The sequence below is a fragment of the Argentina silus genome (genome assembly GCF_951799395.1).
Source record: "Argentina silus genome assembly, chromosome: 4".
NCBI classification, from domain to species: Eukaryota; Metazoa; Chordata; class Actinopteri; order Argentiniformes; family Argentinidae; genus Argentina; species Argentina silus.
This window is the reverse complement of record NC_139658.1, coordinates 16,109,165-16,128,921: the sequence shown is the minus strand read 5'-3', so window position 1 is coordinate 16,128,921 and position 19,757 is coordinate 16,109,165. Positions and strand designations below refer to the sequence as shown.

General features: G+C 40.4%; 1 protein-coding gene across 2 annotated transcripts in view; it reads left to right on the top strand.

The window, feature by feature from the left end:
* mmp24 (matrix metallopeptidase 24) overlaps positions 1-19,757 on the top strand; it is a gene marked incomplete at both ends in the record, with an annotated part of 184,028 nt that overhangs the window by 128,469 nt on the left and 35,802 nt on the right. Inside the window, one exon of one of the 2 annotated variants that reach the window (XM_083668017.1) lies at positions 15,596-15,700. Coding sequence is in view for 1 of the 2 variants with exons in the window: in XM_083668016.1 (XP_083524142.1) it covers positions 15,575-15,700 (126 nt within the window). Of the gene's footprint in view, positions 1-15,574; positions 15,701-19,757 lie in introns of those variants that run through there. The other variant, XM_083668016.1, reaches the window with a different exon arrangement.

Here is a 19,757-nt window from a genome sequence, read left to right as displayed (position 1 = left end):
GCTAAATTGCTGTAACTTACTTGGGATAGTTTTGGTAACGGCAAGAGTATAAACCACTGCCCTGTTAACAATTTATCCCACTTGCAATGAAAATAAGGTCTTGAGATTATTTAACCCATATTATTATTATTATTATTATTATTAATAATTTATTTTAAACATAAAAAATGTTTGCTAAATTCAACGTCTAGACAGCTGTCCCAGTAGATCTAGTTTGCTTGTGTAAAGATCAAAGCTTGTAAAGTGATTCATACCAAGCCATACAGTAGCTGCATACAGAGTGTGCAAACATCTGATCAAGAAAAGCTCACTTTTATGCAAGTTGGAAATTGAATTTGAATGAATTGCTGTAGCTTAATAAAGGTGTACAACATTAGCCTGGGCTCCTTGCCATTTCAGATGTTTTAACTTGGCATGACACATTTAGTTCACCACAGACAGGAATATCAATCAATTTATTCAAAAGTGACAGCTGTGAATTTGTCTGCATTTTAGGCTTATGTAACATAAGCCTATGATGAGTGACTTACTGTAATAAAAGTTTCATACCCATTAAACAAGCAAAGATTTATTGAAGAAATATAGGAATAGGTTTGGGAAATAAAATGTTGTTGCTATCTCCCACCTCCGTTCATAACTGCTATTCTGTGTTTTCCCAGATGACGAGTTTGAGCTAACTATCAGAAGTCTCATATAATATTTATATTCACAGCATTTCTCACAGCAAAAGATCCTGTGTATTAGTGCATTGCAAGAATTACGATTTCAGAGAATAAACAGATCACGGAGTGTCGGAGTCCTAATGAACCTACATTTATTGCGAGCAAAACAATGTCATTATGTATTCAACTACACATTGAATACATAAGTTCAAACTGGCATACTTTCTATAAATTGGACACTCTGCACTTGTTTTTATCTAAATGTGTTGTTTGTTTTGTTTTTAATGATTGATGTCATGCTTTTGCTTTTACTTCTCTTCTGTAAGGTGACCTTGGGTGACCTGAAAGGCGCCTCCAAATAAAATGCATTATTATTATTATTATTATTATAATGAATACACATGAGGCATGAATGAGAGTTGTTGATATGTGTGACATTCATGATCTGTAGGCTACACATTTTTATTCAGCCCTGTGTGTCCATGTTTGAGCTCGGCTTACGACAAGCTCAAATCATTTCCCATTAACAAACAAAAGGCGTGAAAATGTATCTAGCCACTAGATAAATTGTTTCCTATGCAAATCAGAGACCCAATAAAAACAAATATATTTATTCCAAAATTACATGAACTATTATCCTTGCATTAAGATGGACTCAATTCAACTTATTGAGTGATTTGTTTGTTTGATGACATTTTTTCATTTTAGATCATTGTAAGAGTGTCACAGCAAAGGGTCTGAATACTTATGTACATGAGGTATTTCTGTATTTTAATTTGAATACATTTACTGAAATTTCTACTGAAAATCTGTTTTCGCTTTGTCATTCTGGGGTATTGTGTGTGGATAGATTTTTTATTTATTTATTAGTTTATTTGTCAGGAACAATGCAGAAAACATTGTAACAGGTTACAATAACATGAAACAGATGTGCTGCATATAGGATTTCTAGCCAAGGCTAATTTGCATCTCCTGTCCCTGGTTAGGCTTTTCTACTTCAAAATAGTCATTACATATCATCATTATCAAAAATACGTTCGTTGAAATGAACACTAATAAGTAGTGACATTCTTTACATGATCATACAATAATTACATCATTTACAAGTGTTGCGTATGTGTATGTGTATGTGTATGTGTGCATGTGTGTATGTTCACTAATTCATAGCAATATATGTGTATGTGCATATGTTTATAGGTGTGTTTGTCCATGTGCATGCATGCAGTCTTTATGAGTATGTATGTATGCTTATCTATGTATATCTTTTGCTCTATCTGTGTGTACACATCCATGTGCCAGTGTGCGTGCATGAGTGCATGATCAGTGATCAATGATCGCAGGTTTTGGTTTTGTTTCAGCCAGTGTTTCAGCTTTTCATTAAACGCTTTCAGATCAGTTTGTGTTTTTATTTCAGTTGGTAGGGCATTCCAACAATGTATCCCTTTTACTGAAAAAGATGACTGACCGAAAGTGGTTTTGCGCTGTGCCACCCTGCAGTTGGCATTTGCTGATCCCCTAGTGACGATTCTATTGGTGTTTGTTTTTGTCACATATGGACGAGATTGTTCACACATTTAAAAATGTGATAAAAGAGAACTTGATGAAGCTGTCATGACTGAGCAACTTGTACTTTTTCAGAATGTCACAGTGGTGCCATTTCATTTGTTTTTGATCCATTATTTTCAGTGCTTGTTTGTATAGTGATGTAATGGTTTCGACAGTTAACTGTGAAGCCTGGCTCCATACAGTAACACAGTAGGATAGGTGTGAGAATATCAAGGCATGCATGAACAGTTGAGCTGCCTTAAGATGTATGTAATGTCTTATCATTCTAAAACAGTTCAGATTTGTCTTTACGGTCTTGCATAATTTTTTAACATGTTTATCAAATTTGACTTGGGAGTCCAAAATGACACCTAGGAATTTAAAATCACTGACTTGTAAGCTAATTGTAAGCTTATCTTTTGCTTTCCTTCTTATGGAAAAACACATTGACACAGTCTTTTTAAGATTCAGGGTTAGATGATGTTTTTGAGCCATTGGGATACACCCTCCATTTCATTTGTTAATGTCTCTGCTGCTACACAACGTCTCTGCTGATACATAAATGATTGTGTCATCAGTGTACATTTGACAACCACCTCGTTTACAGCATGCTGGTAAATCATTTATGTATAAGCTGAAGAGCCCCAAGATCGAGCCTTGTGGAATGCCCATGCTGGATCGTCGGGGGATTGAATAGTCTGCATTGATTTTGACGCATTGCTCTTTACATTTGAGGTATGATGCAAACGAGCCAGTTGCTTAAAGGTGTTAAGTATCACAGAAACATGTTTGATTGAGTAGTGTTTTAGTGAGGGGGACCGGGCTTTCTTCTATGCAGCCTACAATCACTTTGGGACACTCCCAAATCAAATAATCCAGCATGCTTTCCTCCTTCAAACGATCCCTCAAAAAGTGCTATACAAAGTAAATACATTATTATTAATTATTATTATTACATTGTGTGAATGAGAGATGGCTGCCCTTGCTGACGTTCACACCCTATTATGACTGTTTAAATGATAACAACTGTAGGCTACTTTTCTATCCAGTCTCAATCCCACTGAAACCTACAATCAAGATTCAAGATTCAAGATTCTTTATTTGTCACATGCATACAAGTATACAATGAAATGCAAAAGTAACAGTGCCACAGAGTAGTGCAACAATACGTTTTAAAATAGAATAAAATAAAATAAAATAAAATAAAATAGAAGTACTAAAAAATATAAACAGTATGAACAGGTTGAGTCTGCAATGGATGATTATGGGTGTGCATATGTGTTATGATGTCAATGAGTGTGTGAGTGACTTGAAGGGGGCACTGGTGGGGTCATCGTTGATGATCCTGATGGCATGGAGGAAGAAACTCAGTCTTAGTCTCTCTGTTCTTGCTGCATGACAGCGAAGGCGTTTGCCTGACCGCAGCAGCTGGAACAGTCCGTTTTTCAGGTGGTGAGGGTCCTTCATTATCCTGTAGGCTCTGGTCCTACACCTCCTGGTGTACAGGACATGGAGAGGGGGGGTTGGAGCTCCCATGGTCTTTTCTGCCAGGCGTACCACCCTTTGCAGAGCTCGCCTGTCCTGGGCCGTGCTGTTACCGTACCAGACGGTGATGTTGCCAGCCAGGATGCTCTCCACAGCTCCAGAGTAGAAGAACTGAAGGATCCTACAGGAGACTTTGAATTTCCTCAGCTGCCTGAGATGGAAAAGGCGTTGCCTTGCCTTTCCCACCAGTGTACTGATGTGGGTAGTCCAGGTCAGGTCTTCTGTGATGTGGACTCCCAGGTATTTAAAACTGCTCATCCTGTCCACAGCAGTCCCACCGATGTCCAGCGTCGTGTAGGTCCTTGGATGTGCCTCTCCTGAAGTCCACAATCAGCTCCTTTGTCTTGGAGACATTCAGGATGAGGCTATTCTCCTGACACCAGAGTGACAGGTCCACCACCTCGTCCAGGTAGGCTTCCTCATTGTTATCTGAGATCAGCCCCACCACAACTGTGTCGTCCGCAAACTTGATGATGGAGTTGTCGCTGGACTTAGCCACACAGTCGTGGGTGTACAGGGAGTAGAGGAGGGGGCTAAGGACAATCCTTAGTCCTGTCTTGCATGAAAATTCCTAACTTCTTCATTTTGTACTCAAAATGTTGCATTATTAAAGCCGACTCGCGCTCATTCATGTGAGACTGCACTAAAACATATCCCCCGTTTCTCTGCGCTATGTGTGATGACGGTATGAGAGTAGATAGGAGTTGGTCCATCGCTTGGTCCTCGTTAAAATAACCTGATATTTAAGCAATTTCCACTCTTCATCTCTGTAATTCATGAGCTGCTATAATAAACTTGATTTTGCCAATCTATTAGATAAAGCAAGCTGATAAGGCAAACTATACTCTTTTCAAACATCTTTCACAGCTCTTTCGGCAGCACTTCACATCATCTGTCTGCTGCAGCAGCGGCATTGAGGTATACCCCGCTGCGATCGTGCTCGTATTAATCCCTTGCCTCCACTCGTCATCTCTGCAATTCATGAGCTGTTATAATAAACTTTCTGATCAGATTTGTGTGTAAACATTTATCTCTTGATAAATGAGGGCCAATGTGCCTATTGCAATGAAAGCAGCTGTGAAGGCTCAGTTGGACAGATATGAGGCTGATGGTCACATCACTCCTGTGGCTCAACCAACTGACTGGATCAGCATGGTGAAAAAGCTGTTATGTATTTTTTTTTATTTGGTCTTTTTTTATTTATTATTATTTCTAATGTTTGTATATTATTCTGTACAATGTTTTTGTGTTGCAAAAATAAAAAATAAAAATCTGTCATGCTGTTTTGTTGATTTTGAAAACTCCATGCCAAAGCTACCAGCTGTGAGTTTACAAAGAGGAACATTTGTTGAAACCTGTTTCAAATGAGAGACGCCTTGCCACAGGTCAAACCAATCCCCCCCCTAACTGAGCCCTCCATTCCTCTGTCCATCCACCTCTATATCCCTCTCCATTTATCCAGCCCTCTTCCCCCCTCGATCACTCTAACCATCCCCTCCTTTCTTTCTCCCTCCACCACTCCCTTCATTATTCTTCCTCCTTCGCAATGCTGCTTGGCCTCGTCTCAGACATGGCAGCAAACTTCTCTACCCAGCAGCTTCTCTGGCGTGTTAGTAAACACCATCTGAGGAGAGAAACCTGCCTCTCTCTCACCTCGTGGCGTACTCAGCAGCCTCCTCTCATGTCCACATCTATTAGGGTGCTCCCATTTAGTAGGTCATGGCCCACTTTTCTGTCAAGCAGTATGTTCTGTTCAAATAGGCTCTAATTCATGTTTGTCAACACTCGTCGTACCAATGGAGGTCCACGGCCACGATGTGACACTTTATAAAAAAACAGTGTCCCCCTCCTTCCCTGTAATCTCCTAAATATCTGTTTTTAACATAATAGTGCTGTTCCAATGTCAAAATATAGAATATATATAGAAACATAGAATCTGGAAGCATTTTCATGACTAACCCTAACCCTAACCCTTTTTTTGATAGCCAACGTGTCCAAATCCATGTCCTGAGGCGCCATTAACTCCTGCCCCTAAGCCATTTGCACTCCACTCCGTAGCTTTACTCTCATTATGGTGAATCAAAACTGACCTTACAGTTATGAATGGCTTACCCATTTCAACCATAATGGGTTGCATATACAGACAGAAAGACTTTATTTGCATGATCAATGCGCGATTACATGTGAATAGTTTTCAATGAGCATCCTATGATATCTCCTTGTGTGTGGATGTGGGCTACAGTATGTGTGTCAGAGTAAAGGCCAGTGATGTTGATAACACTACCGAAAGTGGGCAGTCAATGCATAATGATGTGGATAATGGATGAAACAAACAAGCTCTCCTGTGTGTGTGTGCCTGGCGGGATTATGAAATGCATCTTACAGTTATGAATGGCTTACCCATTTCAACCGTAATGCCGATATCAGCAACATAGACAGACAGACTATAGCAGTTATTTGCATGATCAAAGCGATTACATGTGAATAGAAACCGGTGCAGCCGTACCTTTCATCACACCAGGGCACCAAAAGTAATGGGACAATTGGCTTGACAGGTGTTTTTGGTAACTCAGGTGTGTTCCATCACATTATTTGTGCAAGCATAAGAGAGCTGTCAATGTCTAGTATTGATTCTGCTAAGAGGTGTCAATGAAAGTCAAGCAAGCTATTGTTAGGCTGAAAAATCTTAGCCAAAACCTTAGGCTTGCGAACACCAATAGTTTAACATGATTAACAAAGAAAGAAAGCACTGGTGACCTCAGCAATCGCAAACAGGCTTGTAGGCCAAGGAAGACTTATGAAGTGGGTGACCGAACAATTCTCACCATAATTATGAAAAAAACCAAAACAACTGTCCCACAGATCAGGAGCACACTCCCAAGAGGTAGGTGTGAATGTGTCAAAGACTACCATCTGAGAGTACATCACCAGATGAACTATAGAGGCTTCACTGCAAGGTGCAAACCTTGTCACAAACCTTATAACAGTCACATATCTGTTCCTGAATAGGATGTGCTATACAAAACAAGGAGTGGGAACACTGGGGAGCTTACCACCATGGTGGGCGAGAGTCTGGAGCAGTTTCAGTTTGCCTACAAGGCGAAACAGGGAATTGACGATGCCAGCCTAACTCTTTTGGATACAGTGGCTAGGCACCTCGCCTCACCAAAATCATATGTCAGGATTTTATTTACGGACTTTCCATCTGTTTTTAATACAGTAAACACAAACACACTTCAGGGGGCAGGTGGTGAAACAGGTCAAGATCTTTAAATACCTGGGCACTGTGATCGACCACCACCTGTCCTACACACAACATGCAGTTGGCAGCGCATGTTTCTCCTGAGAAGGTTGAAAGGTTTTAATGTGAGAAAGGACATTTTAACAGCAGTATACCAGTCACTCATCGAATCAGTTCTCACATTTAACATTGCATCCTGGTACAACTTCCTCACAGTGAAAAGCAAGAAAAGAATCATCAAGCATGCAACCAAAATCACTGGCACCACTCAAACCCAATTCTCAGATCTTTACAGTCACGCAATAAAAAGAAAGGCAGACTCCATCACTAAGGACCCTTCACACCTCCTTCACCACTCCTTTCAGCTACTCCCATCAGGCAGCCGCTTTAGAGCACCTCTGGTCAAAAAAACTACCTACAAAAACTCTTTCATTCCTACTGCAATATCCATTTGAAATGAGGCCAAATACACTGTCATTACTTTTGAATGCACCTCTGCATTAACCTGCTCTTATTTATTTATGGAATTGTGTTTTAATGTAATTTTATGTGAGTCTTTCATGTATGTTTTTTATGTTGTTCTTGAGCCTCTAACCTAAGGCAATTTTCTGTCATTTCTGTGTGAGACAATAAAGTTTTTTGAATTGAATAGAACTGTGCAGCATATAGTTTGAACCCTAGACCTTTTTGCAATATTTAGATAGCATTAATATGCACATTCACAACCTAGTACATACCCCTATAACTCAGTAATTGTTAATGATAAAGCATCAATATAGCATCATCAGAAAATACGTAACAAACTCAAAAATTCACCCCAGTCCCTAGTCCCAAAAAAAAAGTCATTCACAAGATCCAGCTCAACTCAAAAAAGCATCCAAATCCAGAATTCCCAAGAATAGTTCAACTCAAAAGTCATTTCCTAAAAAAGGTAAATCCCAATAAATAGAAATTATAATCCCATATGAGGTAGGGGAGTCAATCAGCAATTTACAAACTAAATCTGTTACACTCACCAGTATTGAAGATCAGAGAAAGTCCTTACGTGAGAAGTTCAGTAATTCCTTTGAACCAGGTAAGTAATCCCATGGAAAAAGTAAACACTATACACTACTGAACTAATTACTTTGTAACAAACAAACACACATTCTCCCTGTGTTCTCCCACCATGGCCATTTTGCTCAGCTCCATTACTCTTCCTGTATGTTGTATGCATGTATGCATGTTCACATTCAATTTCTTTTCATATAGAAATACACATTCACCTTCATATATCACATAATAAGACTTTTTTTTATACCCTTTTACGTATGTGGTGACCTTGCAACTAATTATCCTCAAAAAGGATGGTCAGGTTACAGTTTGCTAAACAGTACCGAAAAAGCCTGCAGAGTCGAGAGATAAGATAAATATTATCATGTACCAGAGTGAAAGGTTTGGAGAAAATAAGGATCTACCCAAGATTTACAGCAACAATCTGTGAAACATGGTAGAAGGAGTGTCATGGTTTGGGCATGTATAACTGCCACTAGAACTGGCTAACTTGTCTTAATTGATGATGTAACTGCTGATGGCAGCAGCAGAATGTATTCTCAAGTGTACAGAAACATCTTGTCTGCTCGAGTACAAGCAAATACCCCCAAATTCGCTTCATCATACAGTAAGACAATGACCCAAAAAAGGGAGTTTTTCAGGGCCAAAAAGTAGATTTGAGATTGATTTTACAATCATGTTGATGAGCGATTATTACGACAAAAACAGGAGCTGAATCTGAAAATGCAAATGGAACTTTTGAGTTGTTGTTTAGATGTCAGGTGGGGATGGCTATGATATCACACAGTAGTGAAATGTGCACTGAAGGATCCATTCCTGGTTCTTTGACTTCAGCAGGTATCTGAAGTGGACTTAAACTTCTCCTACACCTACAGTATTGGGACACCCTTCAATATGACGAATCGAGTTCCGGGTCAGGAGGAGAAAGTGGTAGTGGAAAGGAGAACTCTAATGGGACGCACCCATAGTGTTTATATGTGTGTCTGTTTCACAATAAGTCTAATCGTGTTACAATTAGAATGTAGATAGGCTTAAGTTCTATAATATACAAATAAATGATGTATGTAAACCACCAAACATATACCTGCATCAGTGTTTGCTCAGCTTTTTATCTTAAACAGGGGCTCAGAAGCCCTCAAATCAGCATCCAAGATTGACTTTTAGGACTGGCAGGTTTTAACAGACCTATTCAATGGAACACTGACCTGCACATTATTCTATATGCAGCCTGACCTATATGGATTTGTATTATCACTTTGAATATGAATTAGGCAGTTTGAGAGAAGCTTTGAATCCTAAGAAACCTGCCCAGTGGTAAGTGCATGTTGTTTGAAGTAGAGTAGACCAACAAACAGCACTATAGCAGGTATCAAAGCTGTGTGCTGGAAAATCTTGTTAGTGCATAGGTAAAGTTATTTTTGAATTTCCTGTCTTTGCGGCTTTTGACAAGCCATAACTTCTCACTTAAAACATACTTTTTGGTAATTTGTGCCCACCCTAGATGAGCAACATGCAACAATCAGCCGGTGAGAGATAGCAACGTAATATTATGCGATCAACCCAGGCAGCCATGCTCAAAGTTTGGACAGTATGAATGACCCTCTGACATGTCACCTGTAAGCTGAGGGGCTGGATCCATCTCCATATGTAAACACAAACAGTAATACTAAGATGGGAACAAGGATGGGACAAGGCTGACCCTTGCTGCTGTTGTTTTGCAATGTTATTCTCTCATTTGAAAGAGTGGGCTCTGGCGGGGGTTACGGCCACAGTGCTTTATTAAACCGATTAATTAATGAAACTCTTGACATCCAATCTTAGGCATTCTCATTTATTTTATGCATTGAGTTCGTAAGCTAGTTAGCACCAACCTTAGTCTTAAAACGTACAGGGTGACACAAGCAGATACACAAGCGTAGTCTAAGGTTTGAGGCCGGCTTGAGCCACTTGATGAATTTTCAAGTGATGATATGGTGGGCATCGTTCAAGACGAGTGAATGCAGAACAACTAGTTAGGCAAGAGTCTTATGCAAGGTTTTCATAGACTACATTGCAGGACCATGTTCTGATCATATCTTTCTTGTGTTTAGTTATCAAGAAGAAAACAGTAGGGCCAGGATGTTTGTGGTAGTGCCTCTGACAGATTGTCATTAATGTGAAAAGGAGGACGGTCAATGCTTACCTACATCTGGGACTCTCTAAGTTCATTGACCAATCAAATTCTCTTCTGTTCCCTCAGAAGACTTTGTCGAAACTGTGACTTTATGTGTTAGTGGCTACACACGTGTGCATGCTAGCACACACACACACACACAAATGCAAGCAAGCATCCTTGCACACATGCATGCACACATGCACACTCCATCAACCCTGGCCAAAACCGGGAGTACAGATCTTGTTATAGTGGTCGCACAACCATTAGTTCCTGAGGTGTCCAACTCTACTAAACTTAACAGAAGTCACATTTAGTTATACAACATCCACATCTAAACCTAAAGGGGGCGGGAGGGAGAGCAGTAGAGAGGAATGGAGAGGAAAGGAGAGGAAAGAGAATGGTAGGAGGCAGAAGAGAGAGAAGAAAAGAAGAGGAGAGAGGAGAGGCTTTGGGCTCCCTGCCGTTGTGTCTCTCTATCTGGGTCACAACATGCAACACCTCCCCCTCTCTTCCCCCTCCTCTCACCCTTTCCCATCACTCTCTCTCTCCCTGCTGTCCTCCCGTCCTGTTCCTCTCACCCAAACTCTTCCTATCCCTCCATCTCCTCTCTCCTTCTGTCTTATATCTCACACCATCTCTGTTACAGTAAAAGCCTCCCCTCACTCATTTTTTCCTCTCTGCATATCCCTCTCTCTCTCTCCTTCTATTTCTCTCTCCAGGCTGTTGAGTTAGTGTTGTCCAGCTCTTCCATAAGCACAGCGGGGGAGGAATGCCATCTCACACTCCCTCTGGAGCTGCTGTGAAGAAGAGAGAGAGAAGAGAGAGGGAGACCCAGTCTTGGGAGGAGTGTGTGTGCTCGATAGAGAAGATAGAGATTATATAATTAAGTGTTAGGGTTATGGCCAGACTGTTTGGATACAGGTGCTAGGTGTACCTGACCAGAAGGCAGTGGAGAAAGTTGATGCTTCCTGGACACTGGAGGTACAGTCCTTACACACCAGAGTGAGAAGCAGTGACATAAACATACAAATGGTATGCAGGGGCCAGTCCTCAACCATGACACCAGATTTTAGAAAGCTCTTTGTCTGGACCAAAACCGTGCTCTCCACTGAACATTTTTTATCATGCAATCTTCATTCCTTGATTGTTATCATGGCCATTTAGTACTATTTTAGAGCACAAATCTACATACTTTAAAGTATCTTTGCAGTGCTTCTACCCCCCCCCCCCCAAATAAATAAATTTAATTAAATAAAAGATATCCATATAAAATGTAAATATGAGAGATACAGTGCCCTGCGTATGTAATGGGACAGTGAAGCATTTTTTCTTCTTTTGGCTCTATACTCCAAAAGTTTGGAATTGAAATCAAACAATTACTATGTGTTTAAAGTAGAGATTCTCAGTACATATTGGATAATATTTAGAAATGATGATTTCTATTCTATTTCTATTCTATTTCAGGGCACCAAAAGTAATCACAAACAGGCTGGTGGGCCATGGAAGACTTCTATAGTACAAAAAACTAAACAATTGAACCACAGATCAGAAACACTCTCCAGCCATGAATGTGTCAGAGACTACCATCCGCAGAATATGTTACATGCAAACTACTAGTTAACCTCAAAAAGGATGTCCAGGTTACAGTTTGCTAAAAAGTACCTAAAAAGCCTTTAGAGGTCTAAAAAAAGGTCTTGCGGACAGATAATATTAATATTGTCATGTACCAGAGTGATTGCAAGTGGAATATTTGAAGAAAAAAGGATCTGCCCAAGATTTACAGCATACCACCTCATCTGTGAAACCTGGTGGAGGGGGTGCTAGGGTTTGGGCATGTATATCTGTCACAGGAACTGGCTAACTTGTCTTAATTAATGATGTGATTGCTGAGGGCAGCAGCAGAATGTATTCTGAAGTGTACAGAAACATCTTGTCTGTAGTAGTAAAAATTATAATTATTAAAATGTTGATATAGCTATTAGCTGTAAGTCTGCCATTAAGTTACAACTGGTTACCTTTTAACTTCCCCTCTACAGACCAACCAACCAATATGTTTCTGTAAACTTCAGAATACATTCTGCTGCTCCTGTCAGCAGTTAAATCCTCAATTAAGACCAGTTAGCCAGTTCTTGTGGCAGCTATACAGTAGGCCAAAGTTTAGAATTTTTCTGTCGATGTCACAGGAGTACCGCGACGGCACTAGTGAGTTTTATTTCAGGTCATTCACCTCGGCAAAACAACCACCAGGAGGCATCATTGAGCATGATAGATATGTTTACATACTAATGAATTATGTGAAGAGTTGTTGAGTTGTTTCAATTTGGAAAAGGACAAATTATTGTCTAGTTGGAGAAATTCGAAATTATGTCCTTGGATAAACCTTAATTTAGAACAAATCATGTCTTCATGGACACTTCATAAAATGATGTCAGACATGGAATATGTGTGTCCCCAAAATTGCATATTATTAACTCATAGCGATATAATGTTTCTCAGTTGATTCCATGCATTTCAGCAGTAGGCTATATGGACATAGAGCGCTCACAAAGCAAACAGCACAGTTTGTGTCAATAATTTTCCGCTTGGCACTGCAGTTCACGTTGAACATATTTCACATGATTGAAATGAGAGCTTTCATGACTCAATAAAAAATGTTTACATGCCATGTGCAATGACAATAAAACAAGTTATATTTTCCACTGTTTTCCTTCCCGTATACAACAAGTCATTTGTCCACTGTCCAGGGATGTAGGAAGTATATTTCGCGAGGTGATGCTGCCTAAAATGTTGTGAATTGGAGTGAAGGGGGGGGTGAATTTTTAGACATTTCTGCATTTCTCTCATGACCAGAGCTGTTTATCGGGTCTGGGCGGATGCACTTGGGTGAATCAGCCTGGTGTCAGACCCGATCATTTCATGTTTTTCACTTGCACTAACCACTACGTTATTCTCTCCTTAACCGGAATGTGATCAAGAATGTCAGTGTTGACATTGTTAAGTCAGTGTTAACAGCACAAACAAGCACATTGTGTCCAGTTACTGGCCCTTATTAACAAATGGGTGGAGGAAGGTGATGGGGGAATTAAATATTTGTGTGCTTGCTTGAACTCCGCTTACAACAAGCTCAAATCATTCCCGATTAACAAACAAAAGCGTTACAATTTATCGAACACGCTCTCTCCCTTCAAACGATCCCTCAAAAACCTCTATACAAAATAAATGTATCATTACTACTCATTACATTGTGTGAATGAGAGAAGGCTACCCTTGCTGAAAATGTGAACATTCGTACTCTATTATGACAGTTTTAGGCTACTTTTTTATCTGGTCTCAATCCCACTGAAACCCAACATCTTTACTCTTGTCTCGCAGGAAAATTCCTAACTTCATTTTGTAATCAATATGTTGCATTATTAAACCCGACTCACGTTTATTCATGTCAGAGTGCACTAAAACATTTCCCCCTGTTGCTCTGCGCTGTGAAAGAATACGTGATGATGGTATGAGAGGAGATAGGAGTTGGTCCCATTGCTTGGTCCTCGTTAAAATAACCTAATATTTAAACAATTTCCACTCTTCATCTCTGTAATTCATGAGCTGCTATAATAAACTTGATTTTGCCAATCTATCAGATAAAACAAGCTGATAAGGCAAACTATTCTCTTTTCAAACATCTTTCACAGCTCTTGTCACCACCTTGTGGTGGCTTTCGGCAGCACTTCACATCATCTGTCTGCTGCAGCAGCGATATTGAGGTATACATTTACATTTTACATTTATGGCATTTAGCAGACGCCTCTATCCAAAGCGACTTACAACAAATTTGTTTAAGTAAGTGTATGCATCAGTCATCATAAGATAAAGTAATCGATGCTCAGACCAGGGGCCATAGGCAATCACAATGCTAGAAGAAGGATTATTTTATTATTATTATTTTTGAAACTTGTACAGGGGGGTAGTGGGGGTGAAGAGGTCTTTAGGAGAGATGCGATGTCGGTGTGCTCGTGTTAAACCCTTGCTTACTGTATCTCACTTTCTCTCAATTACCAGCAAAACTATCTATCTATCCAAACCTTTTCCACTACCAATAGATGTTTCCATAAGTTTCTTCTGGAACTTCTTTTTCTAGTTAATATATACTATTTCATAGGGAGTTAAAAGGGTAACAGTAAAATTGTTAAAACAATATTATTGTTTCTCATGGCTGATCATGAATTATTTAAATGATAAAGTATGGCTATTGCTTGTATTTGGCTCGCAATCGGCTCAGCTGTTCTCTTCTCCTACAACAACTATCTGTCCCTCCTCATGGGCCTCTGCTTCAGCTGCACTGACTGTGCTTGTGCTGGGCTTGCAGTCGTCAGCTATAATGCTGCTGTCCTTTTCTGAGTCTTCTCCTCTCTGACCCTCGGCCTCAGCTACCGCTACATGCTGCACTTTGACATTATAATCATTGTTAATTTTCTACATTTGGCTGCATCAGCCTCGAGGGATTTTACTTTCTCGTCTCTTGATTTTTCAGCACCACCTTTTTTGTGTTTTTTACTGTGCTGTTGTTTGTCCAGGTTGGTTGGGGTTTTGAGGAACGTACGGTATAATCAGACTTCTGTCGACTCAACTGCTTTTGCATCGAGTTGGTGAGTGTGTCAGTCTGTGTGTGTGTGAGGTGAAGAGGTGTGTGTGTGTGTGTGTGTGTGTGTGGGGGGGGGGGGGGGGGGGGGGGGGTTACACTGACACTGAGACCATATTTAAAACAAAGACAAATAATAACGATATATATACGATATAAAAACCCTTTCTTCTTACAAAGATCCTCAAAGAACCCTTTGTTCTAAGTAGGTTTCATGGCAGTTATGCCTTGACTTCTTTCTCCTGTGTGAGAGCGGCAGACGGGCTAGATTGTGTGTGTGCGTGTGCGCGCGCGCATCATGACGACAATCTCATTAATGAATTAGCACCTACTGTGCAGTAAAGACGGTCGGCCTATAGGTTACTCCAGCCGCCATGCTTATTATCATGACATATTTAAATGTTGAGTCTGTAGCAGAGCAGCTGATGTGTGACAGTGAGATGGTGCTGTGAAGCGAGCGCCGATGCTGTATGTGTCTGCGGCGCGTACTGCAAGAGCGGTTTACCATAAATAGGCTACCTCGTATCTCCTCCTCAATGGTACTGAACTCTGCTTCTGCTGTGCCGCTTTAAGAACAGAGTCTGCGCAATGAGAGCTGGAGTATATTGGTTGGTCTGCGGTGAAAATTAACCAGAGAAAAACAGGGGATAAAGGAGAGTCTTTCTTTCCGGGAATAAAGCACGGACATAGGACTTAAGCCTGGAAATCAACGGCGTGCTGAGGGGGGAATTTGGGGGACAGTCATGGCGGGGATGGGAGTGAAGAGGAGGAAAGCAGGGTTCCCTGGTTTTTGCTGGAAAACATGCTATTTTCATATTTTATTCTGGGTTGTCTCGGTCTGTGGTGAAGAGAAGACGTTCATCGTAGAGGTAGGTCCGAAGCATGAATAGCAAGGAATGCAATTGATTTGGACGTCAAGACAGCGTCCTTCCAACTGTATAAGGCACCAGCGCACAGTGCTGTATGCTGATCCCTGTTAGCGCTGGTGGAGACCAGAACGGATTCGTGCGTTTGGATGTCGTAAGACTTGGTCGGAACTCGCTGTGCTCATCCGAACTGTTACCTACCATGGAAGTGATATGAAACGAAAATGGCAAATTAAATGAATTATGAGTCAGTTAAATAAATAAATAAAATTATACCACATAAACAACACGTCAAACAACTACTGTAGCCATACCGTTTTATTTGTTTAGTTTTAGTGTCATTATGTATATTAGGCTACCTAAAAGAAATCGATGTACCCAGTCGCTGCATATGTTGGAGAAAACATTCGAAGCTGTTGTCCAACGAATTGATTGTTTGTGGACATCTGCCTTGATGGACCATTGACTTTAATTCCTCCCACTTGTATAATTTGTATCATTTTCCCAGGTGCATACTCCACTGCAAGTATTGTGACATACATTGCATAAATTCAATTGCCAGTGATTGTGTTTTGCTGTTAGGGGATGAGAGATTAATTGTGCCCCTTTAATCTTAAATCACTGTCTATTTAATGTCATGGTTAACACACTATCCGTATTTTGGGACTAATTTAAACATATGGCTATTTGTATTAATGATATCAAGGTTACATGTGGGTCAATGTTCAAAACAACAGTCAACATTCCAATGTAATGCGCAATTCGAATTGAAGCACCCGTTAACCTACAAAACATCGATTCATGTAAAACGTGTCATTTGACAATGTTCCCAGCCTTCAATGTTATCTATAACCCCGCTATAATTGTAAGGTATTTTGTCAATAACAGCACATCCAACATGCAAGCTACAGTAAATCGACCCGTATACCAAGCCAAGCCAACCCAGCGCTTGCTTTCATGTGTGCAGAACAAAGAATCCCGTTTTTTTTTCATGACTCCAAATATAGCTTCCTCCATAATTGATCGAAATAGCAGGGAGTTGCATGCAGAGGAGAGGGTACTGGTGGCATAGAGAGTTGGATGTGGGCTATGTTTCCAGTAAACTGCCCTGGCCAAATGATTGTTATGATAACATGATACATTCACCCAATGCTTGATTTTCAACCAGCGGCCAGTGTGAGAGAGAAAACAGAGTAGCTGTGGAGATAGGCGTCTTAGGTCTTTGTGCCAGTCTCTCTGGTACTGGGTATCATTTGATCTGGCGTTCTGGTCTGTTTGATTCTGAGAGGAGGTTGATTTTATGAATCGTGGTCAACTATGGTGTAGTTATCAGGTTGATGTTGGGTTGTGGTTTTCTTAGTAAAATACTCTTCTCATGGCTGCTGATCAGTTTAAATTTCACCAGATCATGGACCTTGGTTGAATACATTCCATTCCATTATACCATAGCTGAATGATTCAATAACCATACGAATGACTTGATCAAAGTCAGGGGGAAATTAACATTAAGGATAAATTGACTGTTCTCCTTTTTAAAGCCCATCATTTTCTATAACCCTCAACCAATCCTTCTCTGTGACATCATCAATTATGTACTAGGGAATAATGCTGTTATGGCTTTCCTGGCTGTTGTTCATCAATAGCACACTCCACAAGACAGCAGGAAAGCTGTAGGCTATCTGTTTTAGATGCTATTTACTGTGTTCAAAAAACTAATTTAAATTAAAACCAATTATTTTCTTGAAAACAGTACCTTCACTACAACATTCAAACACAAGGATGCAGTATTCAGCCAATATTATTATAGGCATGTTGTTTGCTTGTAGCTTCCATAATTCAATCTCCCTGCTGCTTTAAAGAGGAAATCTGGGATTAAAACAACAACAAAGTCGCTCTGCCACTTTCAGATGAGGGAAGAAGGGCTGGAGAAATGTAACCGCTCTCAAATTCATAGACAGAGCTATGGATGCAAGGACTGTTCATCCATGAGATCAAAATGATAGTTTTAACCATGTTTTGAAACTATACAGTGTGTGTTTACAATTACATTGTTTATAAAAAATTTTTTTGAGTAAACAAGCTCTTTTGGGGGTTCTGATGGGGTAAAACAGTTGAACTAAAATCATGAGGCATTTATAAGTAATATTCTCCAAGGAGTCCACAAATGTATACCAATCCCAGATTTCCCTGTTAAAGCACTAACTGTACATTACTATTGTTATACTACATAACAGTAGGCCTACTTTATCACTGTGCGTTGTTACTACCTTATACCACGGCTTTGTTGAATACTTGATTGGGATTGGTCGAGTGAGTGTTAATTAATCTTTTTATGAACACACACGGAGTCCCAGTAATAGCCTCTTCACCGTTCCAAATCAATTCGTCCAAGCGGAGCTCAGCATCCACATGACTGTCAGTGTCAAACTTACAGAGCCAACAAGGCCACCACACAAACCTCCACTCTGTACACGAATGTGCACCAGGGGAAGAAGGGGAATGGGATCACAGCTGGCACTCATATATTGTTGATACAATCTGTGCTGCACATAGTGCCTTGCGATTGCCACCCCGAGGTAACTAATAAATAATATTGCGTTCATTACGTCAGGCTGGCTAACAACAACAGTTGCTATCTGGATGGTTACGAGCTGAATTAAAAGTGTTGACAGGCTGATGTAAAACATTTAGAGCCCACACAGATGGTTTGCTAGCTAGCTAGCTATCTCACTGAAGTTAGCTTTGCAAATGTATCTCCACTTTTGCTTTGGTGGCTAGTGGGCAGTCAGTGTCAGGAACGAATTTGCGCACAAGGCTGCTTCGTTGTCATGCCGTTGCTGTATGCTGTAGGGTTAAACACTGGAAAGAAAACGCTCGTAATGTATATGTATTACATTGGATTTTTTTCTCGATGAGACTTAACCTAGTGGAATAAAAATAAATAAAGGTGGAGTGATATTTTCATGAGGACTGGTCTCCTACTAGTCTCTTTACAACAGCCATGACAAGAATCTGACAAGATAGACTACCAGATATAGACTATTAGATGGACTACCAGAGGTAGATTACCAGACATAGACTACCAGAGATAGACTATCATATATAGCCTACCAGATATAGCCTACCAGATATACTACCAGAGCCAGAGTGGTCTACCAGATCCAGAGTGATGAATGTGATGCTAATACATCATGGAAGAGGGTTGAACACAGGCTAATAATGCAAGGACGACCATCTGGGTGACAGGTCACAACTGAGACCTGCTAAACATGTCTGGAACCATTGAGCTGGCTGCTGTTGTCTTGGCACTGCAGAATTCTGGGAAATGTCTGATGATGATGATGATGATGATGATGATGGTGATTATGGTTTTAAAGATAAAAGTGTTTGGGTTTTTTTACTCTGGGCCCTTCTGTTTGAGGGAAGGGGCTTGGACAACATAGTTGTCTAAGGAATGTTGTTGGTCGTGTGATACTACAGAGCTGTCTGAAACTAAATCTGTTACATGCTAATGCTGACTATGGCTCAACAGCGTTAATCTAGTTGATTTCATATGATGTAAGATCACTGAACTAGCTGTTGTTGATGATTAGTGCTATTAGTGTGGCTCAGTAGAGCAGGGTAATAGCAGTGTTCAGGTTGGGGGACCATATACAATGTGTATGCACCCACTGTTATGTAAGCCACTTTGGATAAGCGTTATGGCATATATTATATTATTATTGTTCTTATTGATGATCAGTGCTGTTTAGCTGTCTGAATGGTGCCAGTTTACATTTGTCACAGTGAGACAAATAATATGACCTTCATGAAGTCAATTCCTATGTTGTATTACCACCATCAGCTCTCTCTCTCTCTCTCTCTCTCTCTCTCTCTCTCTCTCTCTCTCTCTCTCTCTCTCTCTCTCTCTCTCTCTCTCTCTCTCTCTCTCTCTCTCTCTCTCTCTCTCTCTCTCTCTCTCTCTCTCTCTCTCTCTCTCTCTCTCTCTCTCTCTCTCTCTCTCTCTCTCTCTCTCTCTCTCTCTCTCTCTCTCTCTCTCTCTCTCTCTACACTCTTACCA